This window comes from Andrographis paniculata, unplaced genomic scaffold (genome assembly GCF_009805555.1).
Source record: "Andrographis paniculata isolate CXL003 unplaced genomic scaffold, ASM980555v1 Contig77END, whole genome shotgun sequence".
Taxonomy (NCBI): Eukaryota; Viridiplantae; Streptophyta; class Magnoliopsida; order Lamiales; family Acanthaceae; genus Andrographis; species Andrographis paniculata.
Window position 1 is genome coordinate 2,247,615 of NW_026137614.1, and position 18,198 is coordinate 2,265,812.

The 18,198-nt window shown below is 29.7% G+C and overlaps 2 protein-coding genes and 1 long non-coding RNA gene across 3 annotated transcripts; 1 reads left to right on the forward strand and 2 right to left on the reverse strand.

Annotated features, from left to right (window-relative positions):
• Positions 1 to 3,581: 3,581 nt before the first annotated feature.
• LOC127239186 (glutathione S-transferase T2-like) lies at positions 3,582 to 4,294 on the reverse strand. The gene is made up of 2 exons (XM_051257214.1): positions 3,892 to 4,294; positions 3,582 to 3,775 (listed from the first exon to the last, which is right to left on the reverse strand). The coding sequence occupies exons 1-2, from the start codon at positions 4,292 to 4,294 to the stop codon at positions 3,582 to 3,584; spliced, it is 597 nt and encodes a 198-aa protein (XP_051113171.1).
• Positions 4,295 to 14,186: 9,892 nt separating this feature from the next.
• LOC127239359 (uncharacterized) lies at positions 14,187 to 16,264 on the forward strand. The gene is made up of 3 exons (XR_007836111.1): positions 14,187 to 14,526; positions 15,979 to 16,060; positions 16,163 to 16,264. It is a non-coding gene; the product is annotated as an uncharacterized LOC127239359 (long non-coding RNA).
• LOC127239358 (RHOMBOID-like protein 2) lies at positions 15,132 to 17,967 on the reverse strand. Its single transcript, XM_051257465.1, has 5 exons — positions 17,669 to 17,967; positions 16,488 to 16,815; positions 16,168 to 16,409; positions 15,960 to 16,077; positions 15,132 to 15,260 (listed from the first exon to the last, which is right to left on the reverse strand). The coding sequence occupies exons 1-5, from the start codon at positions 17,965 to 17,967 to the stop codon at positions 15,132 to 15,134; spliced, it is 1,116 nt and encodes a 371-aa protein (XP_051113422.1).
• Positions 17,968 to 18,198: the final 231 nt, after the last annotated feature.

The window sequence follows — 18,198 nt, forward strand, 5'->3', positions numbered from 1 at the left end:
TTGTAATTTTAGGGGTTTAGAAATTGATATTCTAAAATTTATTCGTAATTTGGGCATATTTAGGTCAAATACCGTTAAATAAAAAGCGTCGAGGGGTTAGAGACAGAGTTTATAAAACCACAAGATAATTTGACACAGTTTTAGAAGTATAGGAATTTAACGCAAATTTATAAAATCACAAATAAATTTTGTGCAATTTAATTTTTAATTTTTATTTATTTATTTATTTATTTTTTATTATCAGAAAGAGCATGAGTATATTAATAATAAATGAATAAATAAATATACATATGTCGGGAATGCCGGGGATCAGTAGTTGAAATTAAGCGGCCGAAACGCTGGCCTGTACAATCATGTTGGAGAGACTAATCCTAGCCCAGCCAAAATAGGTCAATAAAAACTGCCTATATGTTTGTTCGGGGATTTGGATTTTGAATTAGAATTTGTATAGTAAAAATTTTGAATTTGTATGATGTGATATAAATAAATGTTGATGTGATGTTTTGAATATAAAATTAATTTTTAGTATAATATAAAAAATAAAAAATAGATGTTTAATTTGATGTTTTTAGAAAAAAAAAAATAAATAAATAAATAGTGAATTTAAAATCCAATCCTCAAACAAACATACCCTAATAATTAAGATATCCAGAGGCCATTCGTAACTAAGATATCCATCAAAGTATTTTTTAAATATTATTTTATATTCTCTTTCCTCCATTTTATACCCTCCTTCCTCTTGCTCAACAAAAAAAAAAATTATTTATATTTATATTTATATCAAAATTATTTTTTTAAATATATTAATATATATATTATTTTATAGAAAATAAAATTTTATATAATACATAAATATAAAATATATAATATAATATATATATAAATATAAAAAAAAAATAAAGAATGTATTGATCATCTCTTGAACATCTCCGCAAAGATGTCCAAGAGATTTTTTAATTTTTTTAAAGAAAACTTTTTGCTTCTCTGGCAATAATGTGGAGGAGAGAATTGCGATCTCCTGGGTGAAGATCTCACCGTTGCGGATGCCCCGAGGAACTTCGAAACAGGATATTCTATATTATTTTTTATATTATTTTTTGAAAATTATATGTGTATATTTTTTAGCTAAAATAATACATCCTATATTCAACCTAATTTTTAAAATATAGCAATTTAAATAGTATAATTATTTGAAAATAAATAGATGTGTATATATATATATATATAGTTGTTGATGTAATTTTTCAACAAAAATAAAGTAAAATTCAAAGATATAGAAAATATCCTTAAACTTGATTAATTAGTGCCTGAGATTAGGAATCTCTAAACACTGTATGGTACAGAAAATAAACTGGAAAATAAAAGACTGAAATTTAAAGTGGTGATCCCCAAATCTGACTTTGCTTTGTTGAAGTTGATTGAAGATGCCTTGCCAAATGATGATCCAAATCCTTAAATATTCTTTGAAGAAACTGTACTGAAAACCGTCGCCCGAACGGTTACAACGTCTCCTTCCCAACCGTCTTCCAACCCTTCTCCTGCTGACACGTGTCCTCAGCAGACCAAAATTATCCCTATATTTCACTCTTTTGAGCCGACTACAGACCTTCCGCCCTTTTAGCCCGACTGCCAATCTACAATAGTATGGGTCCGACTGCCAATCCTCCCGACTTGCAAACCATCTGACTTGTTTGAATTAGCTACAGACATCCCGACTAACAAACCGCCCGATTTGTTGGTTCTGCCGCAGAATTCCGACCTGAGAACTTCCCGACCTGAGAACCTCCCGACTTGCTGACTTCCCGTCCTGAAGGCCACCCGTCTTGAGGACCTACCGACCAGAGGTCCTTCCGTCCTGATGACTTTCCGTCTTGATGACCTCCCGACCTGAAAACCTTCCGACTTGAGGTCTTTCCGTCTTGAGGACCTCCCGACCTGAAAACCTTCCGACTTGAGGTCTTTCCGTCTTGAAGACCTCCCGACCTGAAAACCTTCCGACTTGAGGTCTTTCCGTCTTGAGGACCTCCCGACCTGAAGACCTTCCGACTTGAGGTCCTTCCGTCCTGATGACTTTCCGTCTTGAGGACCTCCCGACCTGAAGACCTTCCGACCTGAGGTCTTCCTGTCTTGAGGACCTACCGACCTGAAGACCTTCCGACCTGAAGTCTTTCCGTCTTGAGGACCTACCGACCTGAGGTCTTTCCGTCCTGATGACTTTCCGTCTTGAGGACCTCCCGACCTGAAAACCTTCCGACCTGAGGTCTTTCCGTCTTGTATTTTCCTTAGAAATAAACCTATTTTCCTTGATTTCCTCACGGTGTCCTTCAGCCAGTTCAATCAACCCTATTTTCAGGCCCATTCTTCTTTTTACCTTGGGCTTTTAACCTAACTCTAAATTTCGTACGTAACAATAGTGTTACTTTAAAATTTTTGAAAATTAACTCACCCTTCGACTGAATGTTGGTTCGCCATCTCAAGAATTAAAATTTTTATCTATGATAAAATTTATTATTTTTTATTTGTAATGATCTAAAATTTAATTGAATAATTTTGTTATGTTTATTTGACATTTATTTTTTTATAGAAAAAAATACAAGAAAAATGTCCTAAGGTTTCATTATTATTTTTGAATTTTTTCTTTTTTCTTTTTTGCATTTTTTTAATTAAGGATGATAAATTCTTCCGAAGTCATAAAAATGTTCTCCGGCGTCGGAAAGAAACATGTGCGCCTCACATGAGCAGTCGTGGCTACGCTGGCGCTATGTGGCAGGTGACGTGGAAATTTGCAATTTAGGACAATACGTCAATTCAATGTCTAATTTTTATCCCCTAACACCTAAAAAATACAGGTGACAAGCACATCCGCCTACATGGCATCTCCACTGTCTAAGTGGACATTCCTAGAATTGAGTTGTTAGACCATCCACAACGGGCGCTTCCCACGTCACTATTTTACTAAAAATAAAAAATAAAAAAATTTGTTTGACACAAGAACCGCATGTTGGGAAGATAAAGTTCTTTCCTGTAATTGTTCTTTTTGGGTGGACCAAGGTGCCTATTTTCATATTTAATAAATAATATTAAAATTATATATATCATATTTATATTAATTTGTTTGTTTTAAAGATTTTATTTAAATTTATTATATAAATTTTTATTTAATATTTGTAATAATAGAAAATTTAAATATATTTTTATATTTATTTTAAAAAAATTTTTAATGAATATTTTATAAAACATTTAATCTAATATCTACTATTAATTTAATTATAATTATTGATTAAAAATTTTTTTTTTTATTAACATATATAACTTAATTAAAATTACACATAATACAAATAAAAATAAAAGTAAATGAAAATATTCATAAATTTAAAAGTAAACTTACATGATTTAATTAAAATTACACACAATACAAATATTAATTGAAAATGCATAAAACTATTCATAAATTTAAATGCAAACTTACGCAACCTAATTAAAATTGCAAACAATACATATAATAATTAAAAAAAAAATGAAAAAATACTAATAAATTTGAATGCAAACTTACGGAAAGAATTCGCGTGCCAACCTTTCTTTCACTCTTTTTCAAAATCAGTTAGATTATCATCACCTTTGGCCATTAACATCATGAGCATCTCCATCTTATTTGAAGCAAATTGTAGTCGTTTAGCATCCCGATCAATCTTCCTCACTGTTTTTTCCAACCTTTTAGCTTTCAGAAGTGCTTCTATTTTCTCGGATTGTTGCTTCAAACTTTGTTTCTTGACTGCTGCCATATGTTTCATACTTGAGCTAAATTCGCTGTTTTTTCGTAAAATTTTTCATATTTTTTAGTAGGATTGGAAGTGAAATCCTCATTTTGCACTTGTTTCTCCCTCTTCTTACTTGCTTTAATACCGGGGGGGCGAGTAGGAGGAGTTGGGTCATCCACATCAAAGTATGGTGTCGCCGAACACGAACTTGAATAACCACCATCTTCACTTGTTTTCGTTCGCTTTGAACTTCCACCACTGTTACGAGATGATTCGCAGTAACTGGCCTTCCATTTGGGCTCATCTCTGAGTATACGCCGAGCATCTTCATGGACGAAATCTTTCTTCTCATCGTCATTTGAATATATCTTCTTTGTTGCATTGAGGACATCCTTGCTTTCATGTCCACTGCCTATGTTTCGATTAGCCTCCTCATAACACCCAACAAACTTTTGCACAGCCTTACATATCTTACTCCAACGATTTTTACATTGAGTAACACCTCTGCTCGTTGCACTTTCAAGCTTGTTCTCCATATAGTACGATGCAATTATTTTCCAGAAAGCACTACTTGATTGGTCAGTGTTAGTTATGGCATCCTTACTTGTGTTTAGCCATGCACTGATTAGAAGTTCGTCTTCGGTCCAGCTCCACACCTTCCTCGTATCTTTATTTAAATAAAAAACAAAATTATTAAAAAAGATTTAGATTAATATTTTTTAACAAATCAAAATGATAAGATGGATTGAGAGTAGATGAAAAGAATATTTATTTTTTTCAAAAAATACCAATTTTTTTTTTTTATATCGTACGAAAAATTAATGTTATGGTTGTAAATCTATATCTCGTATTGTTGGCTTTTACAATATACGATTTAATTAGTGGAAGCGAAATTCAATTAACCTCAAATTAATATTAATATTTATTTTTTATTTGGATTTTTTCCATATAATTTATCTTTTTTAAAAATATATATATAATTATACACTTTAATTATATTTTAAATTTTATAATTTATAATTTTCTTAATCTTAATTGAAATATTTAGTTATCTCTTAATATATTTCTTAATCACGTAGTAATGCGGATATTTTATTCGGGACGGAGAGAGTAGATTTCTAATATGGTTTGCGATTTTCCAATTGCGCATCAAAATTCAACCGGTGACTTCGACGTTTTAACCGGTGAGCGACAATGGCCCATTCTCCTCCGGTAACGATGCAGCTGAACTGTGGGTAAAAGAATAAATTTTCGAATGGCTAAAATTACAATAATTATATTTAAAATATTACATCAATATATATTTAAAATATATTGAATAATTATTTTGATTTAATAATTTATTATTCCAAAATCCAAACTAATTCCAAAACCAATGAACAAACATACCCTATGTATTTTATTGATTTGAGATATAATAATATAACGTGATATATAAGTATACAAAATATAATATATGACTATATATATACATAACTGAAAGTCTGTTTTTATGTTTTGAGAGAGAAAGCGTATGAGAAAGAGTGAGTGAGGATAGATAAATTAAAACTTAAAATGTGTGTTTTATTCCACAAATTTCACCTTTTTTTTTTTTTTTTAATGACGTGGGAATCTGCAGTCGTTACCCGAAAATGCACCTCCGGCCGAACCTAATACCTAACAAACCAGGCCCGAGGAAAGTCACACTAAGCGAGCCATGTGTGGCAGGTGACCTGAAGCGTCGGGGATTTGAATCCATGACCTCACGGTCACAATTGATGACTTGATAATCCAATTAAATGACACATATACTCTATGAATGAGTCATAACATTTATTTATTTTTAAGGATGTGATTGTGTTTTAGTGTAAATTATTTTTTAAGGAAATAATGAAAACTCATGCTACATGCAAGTGTATTTATTTATTTTTAAGGATGTGATTAAGGATGTGATTGTGTTTTAGTGTGAAGTATTTTTGATGTGAAATATAAAAGATTGTATTGAGAAATAAAAAAATAATAATATTTTATATTAAATACTCCCTCCGTCCCGATGCAAGATTGTTGTTTACTTTTTACACGTAGATTTTTTAATATTAGTATTGTGAGGGGATCTTAAGCATCACCCCTCCCTGCTCCACTCTCAGCATCATCAAACACCCATGTATAATGTACACACTCATGTATCTATAAGGTACACATTCATGTATCTATACATGGGTGTGTGTGGGACAGGGAGTGGATGGCGCTGAGGATCCCCTCCCATTAGTATTCTAATGGGTTATAGTGAAAAAGACGAAAACATCCCTATTAGTATTGTGTAATATAAAAATAATGGCATTTGTGTAATATATTATAAGTTTAAAAGATATTTATTATGTTAGGTAGGTAGTACAATTACTAAATTAGGAAATTGTAACCTTATTTTGGGATGGACGAAAATGAAAATTGCAACTTTTCAATGGACGAGAGGAGTATTATTTTTTGTAGAAGAATATAATATATATATATATATATTAAGAATTGTGTGGTAAAAATTAAATTGAATAAACAAACCTTAAGTTTGATTTCAATTTTTATTATATAATTATTATATATTTTTTATAAAAATATATTTGTTTTTCTACAAAAATAACTACTACTATCAAAATAAAAAAATTAAAAAAATAATAATAATAACTTCAAAACAACTTGTTCTTTCTTTTCTTATTATAAATTTTTATTTCTTTACTATGAAATGTTTTCACCCAATGAATATTTATTAGAATTTGGTTATGTCTGAAAACTTTAAACAAATTGACTACAACATATATTACATATTTATTTATAGTGTTAAATTGATAATTTAATAATAAATGTTTAATTCAACTTATTAAATAAGTTTGTATTAATATCCCTAGATATTATTGGTGGTGGTTATAATGTTGATGGGTCAAATAAGCATAATATTGATATTATGACAGAACATAATTGCAAAGCAAACAATACATACTTATGTATATTTTATATATTGTATTATGTTGTATAAATACGTCTATTGTGCTGAAATTGATAATATATTAGGATGTATATTGTATTATCATGTGCCGTCAAAATATATGTTATTTATTATATTATTTTGTGTCGTTAAACATGTAATGTATATATATTTTACTTAAATGTGTTGATTGAGCCAAATCAACATAGTGGTGCTGATTTGATTCAATCAACACGGAAATTATACCATATTATAGATATTTTCCATTTATTTTGTATTTTCATACGTGTATTTGAGGGTGTCTCATATGTCTGTGTTTAAAAAAACGTTGTCGTTAGAACATTGATTGAAGATTTATCATCATTGATTAATCCGTACATAAAAATACCGTATAGAGCATAACGGATAACATGTGCTATTACCCTATTAGTTATTTTAATTTCTAGAAAAATAGTTTTTTTTTCAATTTTAATTTAAACAGTATTTAATATGATATTTTATAAAAAAATAAATTTTTTTTACAATGATAACAATTGTGCAGAGAAAAGATTAAGTTATTAATTATTCATTATGAATTATGAAAAATGTATCAATTAGCCCAAAAAAATGATCAATAATTTGTTATTATAAAAGAAAATACTTCAAAATATAAATAGAAAGAAGCCTAAATCTAAAAATTTATATATTGAAAATCGTATCGGATATTATTTGTTAAACCATTAGCCTAAAGCAAATTTAAGGTTTATTATATTTATAAATTTTTTGTTTGAATTTTAATTTAAATAATATTTTAATATATTATTTTGCAAAAATAATAATAATATATTTTTATTAAAAATTTATAATTAAATAATAGTAATTTAAATTTTAATCAAAACTCAATACAAAAAAAAAAAAAAACTCTAAAAAAACATAAGCAAAAAATTACACACTTTTTTATTTTATTTTATTTTATTTTTATGTGGGACTCTAGTGAGTGCAACGGCTCACTAACTTTCACTTTTTCTATATATATTATATTCATATATGGGATCCATTTACTTTACTTTTTTTTTTTTAAAAAAATAATTGTTGAGTAACAAAAAAATTTGTTCAGGTTTTTTGAGAATGGGTTTATGGCTGTGGACTGTTGTATAGTTCAATGGGTCTGTTAATGGCAGTGTGATCTAAATGGGTCTGAATATAAACTAAACGGCCCAAGTGTTACTAAGAAATAGGTTTTTTTCGAGAGAAACCTGTGATTAGGATATCGTTGAATAGGTTGGACAAAAGGAAGACGAGCAAAGAAAGATAAAGGACGATACGGAAGTCGGCCAAAAGGAAGACCGGCGAAGAAAGATGAGACGACCGATACGGAGGTCGGTCAAAAAGAGATCGGGCGAAAAAAGATGAGAGGGCAGACACGGAGGTCGGACAAGAGGAAAAGTCTGTTAATTAGTCGGGCGAAGAAAGGTCTGTTAATTGGTCGCTTATTAAGCGACCTGTTAATCGTCTGATCGATTGGCCGGTCATTTAGTCAAACAGTTGTTCAAGCCGTTTGAAGGGACTGGATGGTGGTCGCTTGATTGGGCGATCGATGAATCGTCTGGACGAATGGTTGTTTAGCCATTTGAAGGGATTGAATGGTGGTTGCTCGAATGGGCGACTGATTAGTCGTTTGGTCTAGCGACCAGTTAGTATTTGGATTGGTCGGTTGGTCAATCGTTAGGTTAGGTCGGTTGGTCAATCGTTGGGTTATTCGGTAGGTTCAGTCAGTGGATGGTCCAGACGATTTCTCAGTCGGGTGGTGATTTATGATCCGTCTGAAAACGCGAAGGTTGTTTTCAAAGTTATAGTGTGGGCAAACGGTGGCTAAATATAAATGCGACCAAATAGAGTTTTTCAGACGGTTGTAAACACGATGAGGTTTCTCTGTCAGTTATAATTGGTAGTGCACGATCTGATAACTGACTTAGAAGGCATATAAGGGAAGTTACAACCGGCGAGCGGATCGGACAAGTGGAAGGCAGGCAAGAGGAGACGTAGCAGCAGGTGTGCCGATCGGACGAAAAGCGGTTATAAGACGATTGAGAGAAGTTACAATCGACAAGCGGATATGAAGACACGACCTGGTTGTGGCGGTTGACATAGGTTTTAAATAGGTCTGTTCATGACCTAAAGAAACCATCTTCAATCGACATCAAATTCAGTGAATTGCTTTGGGGATCACCATTTACTTTTTCAGTCTGTAGTATTTATTTTTCTAGTTTTTCGTACAGTGTATAGGAATTCTTAAATCTCGGACATTTTATTTTATCAAATTCGAAGATAATTTGTATTTTCGGATTTTATTTTTTATTGTTGAAAATCGGCATCAACCATAATAATAATAAATTTTACAAAAGTATAAATAAAATCCTCCGATGAAATTGGTAAATTATATATACGATTCATGTTAAGTTAAAAAAACTCATTATTAATGTGAAATAATTTATAAGACTATGATATGGACAAGTAACAAATTTTGTACTAGGCTTGTGTTAGGTTTGTGTTGCCTTCAAATCTCTTATTTCCAAATTCTTTGTTCCTCTATTCAAAGAGATAAGAAAGTGACATATGAAAAAAGAAAGTGACATATAAAAGTAAAAGAGAGGGAACAGAGAGGCAATATAACTTACGGGTGGGCAAAAAAAATTCGAATCAAATCGCTGAATCGAACCGATTTTCGGTTAATCAAACAAATTTGATTCGAATATAAAATATTGTATATTTGATATTTGTTCGGTTCGATTCAATTTCGATTTTTTATATTTTTTTGATTGGGTTAATCGAACCGAATATATTTATATTATTATATTTAAAAATTTATATTAATAATTATATTTGGTTCGGTTTCGGTTCGATTTCTGTTGTGATATTTGAAATATTTGCAAATATTTTAATTTAATTATAATTTTAATTATTTTTAATATATATATATTTTTTAATTTCGGTTCGGTTCGAATTATTGAAAATATTTTCTATTAACTGAAATTCGATTAACTGAAATTTTTTTTTTCGGATACAATTCGCGATTTCGGGTATTTGTTCGGTTCGGTTCAAATATCAAATACCTACATATTTGCAAATAATCGAACCATATCCAACCCTAATAATATGAAAATTTGCAATCGTTACCCTTCGAGTGCACTTTAGCTAAGCTTCCAACTTAACTTAATAGCTTACAAATTAAACCAAACAAGACAAGTTAATAGACAAACTATGAAATAAAAATAAATCCTGCATAGTGGTGGATCGGTACGATATTTTCCTATACCGATACAATGCCGAAAATTCGGTATGACAGATATACATATCGTACTATACCCGTACTATACCGATAATTTGGTATAACAATATTTTCACTATGTACCAATATTGTAACACCCCGGCTCGCAAGCTACGAAAAGTTGAGCGTATTGGGATTGTAGACTGACTCCACAAGTCAACACGAGTCATTTCGGTTCTGTCCTACGACAAGTACTCTTAATTTTAGAGTTCTTTTAGGTCTCCCGAAGAGGAATATGCACATTGTTGAGATGAGTAGTTTATTTAATTCATTTACCCTCTAAGCAACTTCGGATGACCCAATACTGGCTGATCTACACACGAGAATTGACCAAACAACAACCCAACTTCGGGGATATCACAGATATATCGAATATTAAAATATCAAAATGATATACGATATTTTCGACATATACCGAAATACCGAAAAAAAATTTGGTATTGCAATATATACCAAAAATTTTAATGTATATACCGAAATATTGATATTTTCGATGTTTTTTCGGTAGAATATATACAATATTTGGATATTTCTTTTCCACCAGTAATTCCGCAATATTAGGTTGCAGCAAAATAACATAATGGAGGGATACTTCCTTTTTCTTTTGTATATTTCACACATTTATAGAAACAAAATACGTATATATATATATATATATAAAAGGAATATGAAAGTTTGTTACACAAAAAAACAAAATAAACTGGGCAGCACTAACAGATGGCTGTATTAATTAATTTGCAAAACTAATGTGGACAAGTACTAACCTCCGAACCTAGCTCTATTGTAAAAATGTAGCTGATCTACGGTAATTTTATTTCAACCATAAACTTTGATTTTTACTCTAAAAATATACTTCCTTCGTCGCAGATACCGTGTCTGCTACACTGTAGATACAATATTTTAGGAGGGGTATAATTAGTAGATAATTAAGAATGTATTAGTGAAAATAATTATCTTATAATATAAATAATTATAAATTAAGATTAAGATAACTAATTAATTTAATTAAAATTAAAAATAAAATAAAAATAAAAAAATTTAAAATGAGATTAAAGTGTGTAATCATTTTCCAAAAAAGAAAAGTGACATGGTATGCGGGACGGGCATAAACGGCAACGTGAACATGGTATCTGGGGCGGAGGGAGTATTATTTATATATTCCTCTTTTATATTATTTTATATAATTTTTCATATTTATAAATTACACCTTAACTTTAATTTATTTTTACATTAAATTCATACACATATAATTTATATTTTATTTAAAAATTATATATATAAAAAATTAACATTTATAATTAATAACTATTACAAATAAAATTAAACATTATTTTTAAAAAAATAAAAATTATATCACTTTTCAAACAGTAAAATTATATATCAATGTAAAAAATAAAATTATACATTATTTTTTTAAAAAATAAAATTATATATACTTTCCAAAAACTAAAATGATATCACTTTTAAAAAATAAAATTATACATTATTTTTCAAAAAAATAAAATCACATACAACTTTTTAAAATATAAAATTATATATCATCTACTAAAAAATTAAAATTACACAATACACCAAAAAGATACAAAAAAATAAAAATAAAAAAAAACACCACAAAAACTCAACTTAAAAAATGGAGTAGAGTAACAGTGTGCATACCCCATTTTTGGTATAATATGCAGTGGGTTGGAGATGATCTAAGCACGTGGATTAATTAATTAGGTTTCAAATATTGTACTCCCTCCGTCCCACATTGGAAGTTTTGGTTACTGTAGACACGAGAATTTAGAATAAATATAATTAGTAAATAATTAAGAATATATAAATAAAAATAATTAATCTATAATATAAATTATTATAAATTAAAATTAAAATAACTAATTAGTTTAATTAAAATTAAAAATTTTAAAATTAGATTAAAATCCATAATTATTTTCCAGAAAAGGAAAATAACATGAAATATGAGACGTACAGAAACAACAATATGGACATAAAAGGTGGGACGGAGGAAGTATAATTTAGTATTAGGTTAAAATACTCATTATTAGTGTGTAATAATCTGTAAAACTAATGCGGACAAGTAATTTTTATTTCAGTTCTGCGTGTAGATATAAAACTTTTTTTTAAAAAATAAGACAAAAACTTTATTTATTTTACCATATTTCAGAAAAATAAAAAAATTAACTATTAATTAATTATATTATTTTTCTATTGATTAGCCACATTAATTAAAATACTCATTACTAGTGTGTAATAATTTGCAAAACTAATGTGGACAAGTAATTTTTTATTTTAAGTTTGTATCTAAACGCAAAACACTGAAATAAATAATAAGATAAGAACTTTATTTATTTTGCCATATTCCAAAAAAAATAAAAATAAAAACAAAAACAAAAACAATTAACTATCAATTGATTATATTATTATTATTTTTATTGATTAACCACATTAATTAGTTAATTATATTCAATATATTTATTAGTCATATATATATAAATAATATTTCCTCCGTCCCTTAACAATATATCGATTTTTTTATTTTGGTTTGTTCCATAACAAAGTATTTATTTCTAACTACCCTTTCAATTTACAATATATTACACAAATGTCATTACCTTTATATTATACAATACTAATAAGGGTAATTTAGTCTTTTTACATTTATTTCTACTTTATCTCAATATAATACTAATATTTCTAAAACTCCGTACAAAAAAACATATTGATATATAGATATGGGACGGAGGGTGTGTTTGTTTGAGGGTTTGGATTTTGAGTTGGGATTTGAACAGTAAAAATTTTGAATTTGAATAGTTGTATGATGTGATATAAATAGGTGTTGATGTGATGTTTTGAATGTAAAATTAATTTTTAGTATAATATAAAAAATGAAAAATAGGTGTTTGATTTGATATTTTTTGGGGAAAAAAATAGAATGAATAGTAGAAATCCAAACAAATCCCTCAAACAAACACACCCTAATGTACATTCGAAAAATAGTGGGTGTGAGTTTCAGCATCACTAAAAAAAAATACCCTCTCCGTCCCTATAATCTATTTTCTTTTTTTTTGTCTGTCCCAATAAAAGATGATCTTTTTCGTAAATTTATTCTTCTTATATATATTTAACAAATATAAATCAATTTAAGTGTATTTCTAACTTTTTACGCATAGGGCCACTCAAAACCCCTTTATTGCTCAATTTCTCATCAATAAACAAATATTTTTATATATATTTACAAATTCTCATTTTTTATAAAATTGGTTTTAAGTTAATTATAAATAAATAAAGATTTTTTTTTTATTTGTATTATATAAAATATTATTATTTACAAAATGATATTTATATTGCAGATATAATTCTAAAAATATTTAAAATACTAACAACACCACTCATATAAAAATATTAAATAATATCATAATTTATTATTAATAAATTACTAATTTATACTAACTAAATACCGTGTCCCTAACCAAATAGTTCATCTTACCGTAACAGAGAAAATATAAGTTAAATAGTAAAATTTTGAAACACCTCGAGTTGGAAGAAATATAAAATATAAAATACTATAAAAATTTAATCAAGGACTCTTCTAAATATAAATTAATAAATAAAAAATAATAAAAATTTTGAAGAAAATTCCAACCAAACCACTTTCAAGACATAAAAGTGATTATTTTTTTTTTCCTCTCATATAATTAGTTATTATTTTTTAAAAATATATAATTATATATTTTAATTTCATTTAAATTTTATAATTTATAATTTTTTAAATTTTAATTAAATTATTTAATTATCTTAATTTTAATTTATAATTATTTTATTTCAATATTTATTAATTATCTTAATATATAAAAATGAAAAAGTAAAGGTAGTTTTACGATATGATAATTTATGAAAATAAAACTATTGTTTTAAAATGGACAAAAATGATAAACAAAACTATTTGTATTGGGGACGAAGGAAATATATATCAATATTTTGCTACTTTTGCTATGTCTCATCTTCATAGACGAAGTGTTGCATAACCGTGCATGTTAAGACTTTCTTTGCCTATAAATATGGCATCATTTGTAATGAATTTCTTGCATATTACACATTTCAATCTCTCTCTCCCACCCTCCCTCTCTCTCTCTCTCTCTATATATATATATATATATAATTATATAACATATTCAATTTATGGTCGCGACATGGTTTGTTTTTCTTCTGAAAAAATCACAAAATTTTGCATCTCGTCTAGCTTATGATCCTCTTAGGAATCAAAATATTTCAACCGCTGCGTTGCTTGCATGACCAAACCTATTCCGAGTTTGAGTCCTCTGCGCGGCTCCGGCAGGAAATGGACGGCCGGTGCCGACGGATTTGGAGCCTTGAAACGGCATCTGTAACGCCTGTATAATATGATAATTCCGGCGACTATGAAGCAGGCGCAGATGACGGCTAAGACGCGCGCTGAAAATGATTGCTTGGCTTTCCTTCTTGGATACACCGACATCGATTCCGGGGTACAGTGACGATCCCATGCTTTAGGCGTCTCGGAGGCGTCTCGGAGAAATATATATATATATATACTCCCTCCGTCCACAAACTAATTTTATTCCAATCATAATTCTATTTTTCTCTATTATTCTTCAAATATTCAATTTTTTCTATTATTTTAAACAACTTTTTATTTTTATAATTTTAAATAAATTTTTTAAAAATTTAAAAAAATAAAAATCAAATTTATAATTTTAAAAATTAAAAAAATAAAAAATAAAACAAACACACCATAAATGGTTGGGATTTGAATAGTAAAAATTTTGAATTTGAATAGTTGTATGATGTGATATAAATAGGTGTAGATGTGATATTTTGAATATAAAATTAATTTTTAGTATAATATAAAAAATAAAAATAAGTGTTTGATTTGATGTTTTTGGGGATAATCGATTAGTCCAAATTTTATATAATCGATTATATAAAAACATCAAAATCGAATCCGGATAATAAAAATTGATATATATATATTCGATCCAAATGATTCCAACTCCCAAATTAATCCAACCGTGCCCGCCAATGCACACGTGTGTGTGTGTGTATATATATATATGTATACGCACAATATGAACTAGCGGCAAAGCTCGACGCAAAGATTTTGAATCCGGGCAGTGTTGTTGACGGCGTCGTCCAACATAAAAATTTGGCTCCTATGGGTCGTCACGCATGTCAAGTTCAGCTGATTGTTAAACTGGATGGACTGCACCAACGTAACCGCAGACACACAGAAATAAATAAATATAAATGATCACACATAATTATAGTACTATGTTTCATATATTTAAAAATTAATTTTTGAAATTATTCATATACAATTTTCCAAAACTCTAGGAAAGGTTTGTGGAGTTGAAATTGATATATATATTTATAACATAATATTTTAAAAATAAAAAATAATTTATTTTATAATGTTTGGTATATTTTGCATATTGTAAATTTCGATACAACATAATTTTTTTTATACATCGTACCAAACCATCTCTACCACAACTATCTCTAAAAATTATATTTATCTTTTGTTATTAAATTTAATATTAAAAATATTTTTATATTTGTATAATGTTTTATACAAATATTATTATATTAGTATTATAAGATATTAATAAAAGTATTTTTTACTTTTTTTTTCCTTCATACTTCCTCTGTCCCAATACAATAGTCCTGTTTACCCGTCCCAAAACAATAGGCTCATTTCCATAAATAACTATTTCACTGTAAAATTACCCTTACTTTTTTTATTATTAATACACAATTGACACTATTTTTTATACTAATATACTCAAGGGCAAAAAAGTTTTTTACTCATACTTTTTATCCACTATCAATATATTCAGTGTTAAATACAATCCAGACTATAGTTTTGGAATGAAATAAGGATTAGATATATATAGATACTGACCATGCATCGTGCATCGCAGCTCCATAATGGCGTGGGGACACAGCTCAGGTAATGACACCAAGAGCAATGGTTATTTCCATCCACCCCTCGAAGCAGCAGTAGTAATCCCACCGTGAATCTATCTCACCAAATTAAATTATTTAATTAATTCATTAATTATTGGGAAAATTAAATTAAATTATTTTATATATTTATATTTATAGATTACCCGGCAATCAAAATGATGGCGGCAATGATCAACAAGAAGCACTGATAGGCCTTGTACTTGGGCTTGGAGTTATTATTGTTAAAGTTCTTGACCCATCCGAACTGAGGGCGGATCAGAAGAACAAAGCCCAGTAAGAATCCTGTGCTAAATCCTCCCAAATGGGCGAAGTTGTCCACATGAGGTAAGATTCCCACCGCCATATTTATTAATATGATAATCACCAAGCTCACCAGCGATTCCACCTGCACTCGTCATGGAGCATATCATATCAACATACGTGACAATATTTATTAATAAATTATATATCTATACACACAAACCTTGTTCTCGTATATTGTCCAATTTACAAAGAGTTCCGACAACATTCCGCCGAGCAAACCAAACAACGCGCCCGAGGCGCCCACGGAGATGTTGTCTCGAACGAACAAAGCGGACGACAAACTCCCGCCCATTCCTGAGATCACATAGAGCAAACCGATTCTGCCGAATCCGAATTCTTCCTCGAGACGAATGCCGACGAATAGAAGGCTCAACATATTGGCAAAGATGTGAATCACCCCGGCGTGCAGCCACATGCACGACACCAATCGCCACACTTGGTGCTGCTCTACCACCTTCTTCACCTCCATTGCTCCCATTGCAAGGAGCCTAATCACATGGAATGGAACGAAATGGAATGTGATTACAACTAGAGCTGTAAAACAAACAAACAGTTCGCGAACTCGACTTGGTCTGGTTCGATTTGGTTTATTTGAGCTTGTTAAGAGCTCGTTCGTTAACCTAAACAAGCCGTACACAAACAAAAATTTTAGCTCGTTGTGTTCACAAACGAGCTTGAACAAGTTCGCGAATATTCAATAGTATTTATTAGAAAAATTAAATTAATAATTTTGTATTCAATAAGTATATATATCTTTATAAATATTATACTTCCTATATCCCATTGAAAGGTTGCTATTTTTCATTTTCATCCGTCCAAAACGAGGTTATGATTTCCTAATTTAGTAATTCGACTACCTACCTAAAATAATAAATATCTTTTCAATTTACAGTATATTACACAAATGCCATTACTTTTATATTACACAATACTAATAGGCGTATTTTTGTTTTTTTTACTACATGCCACCATTTCAGGAAGGAGAGAGTATTTTTTTATATTTTATATTTAAATTTATTAATAAAAATTATAATTATTATTAATTAAATTTAAATTTAAAAAAAAAATTAAACAAAAAAAATAAAATTTCTCTTAACGAGCCGAGCCAAACATAAAGAAAAAAATTGTTAAACGAGCCGAGCTCAAATAAAAATTTAAACTTGTATCTCTTAACGAACGAATACGAGCCAAACTTGAATCATTAACAATCCGAGTTCAAACATGACAAACTCGATTATATTCAGCTCTTTTACAGCTCTAACTACAACGAACCAACCCAACGTTAATTAATCAAATCAATATATATATATATATATATATAATATAGAGAGACTCACTCACGTGGTGGAGGATGGGCCGAGCAACGGGTTCTCGTGCGTGCTTTGGAACGCAAAGGGGCCGAGCTCCCGGGCGGCAAGGCAGTCTGCCTCGTCGTAATGGGCGGGGCAATTGTTGACGTACATGGTGACGATAAAGATGATTATATTGGCCACGATGATGGCGGGCACCAGCCATGGCACCCATTTTGAATACCTGCTACTGTTGTTGTCGGAACAATTACGATAATTTTGGGAATGGGGATCTTTGATCGGAAGTACGGCCGTGGACTCCGCCGAATAGGCCAAAGGAGTCCTTCCCATTGGGACCAATCGAGGTTAGAATATCACAGAATTATTAATTATATTTATTTAATTAATTAATTAGGAAGCAGCTAAGGGTCGGTTGGTCGGTCGGTCGACGGATCCACGTACGACGGGCGGGCGGCCAACTCACAAAGCACAATGCATGATCAACAAATCATGCAACCCAAGCCTCACTGCTTTCCTACATATTCGTGGGTAATCCGCAATGGATGGATGCATGCAATTAAT

What these genes read in the sequence shown, in the direction of transcription:
- LOC127239186 (XM_051257214.1), bottom strand. Translation starts at nt 4,294, where the DNA reads ATGGAGAACAAGCTTGAAAGTGCAACGAGCAGAGGTGTTACTCAATGT. An exon ending in CCCCCCCGGTATTAAAGCAA is followed by an intron (nt 3,776 to 3,891) that starts GTAAGAAGAGGG and finishes AACATATGGCAG; the next exon opens with CAGTCAAGAAACAAAGTTTG.
- LOC127239358 (XM_051257465.1), bottom strand. Translation starts at nt 17,967, where the DNA reads ATGGGAAGGACTCCTTTGGCCTATTCGGCGGAGTCCACGGCCGTACTT. An exon ending in GGACAATATACGAGAACAAG is followed by an intron (nt 16,410 to 16,487) that starts GTTTGTGTGTAT and finishes TGACGAGTGCAG; the next exon opens with GTGGAATCGCTGGTGAGCTT. An exon ending in GCTGCGATGCACGATGCATG is followed by an intron (nt 15,261 to 15,959) that starts GTCAGTATCTAT and finishes ACGTTGGTGCAG; the next exon opens with TCCATCCAGTTTAACAATCA.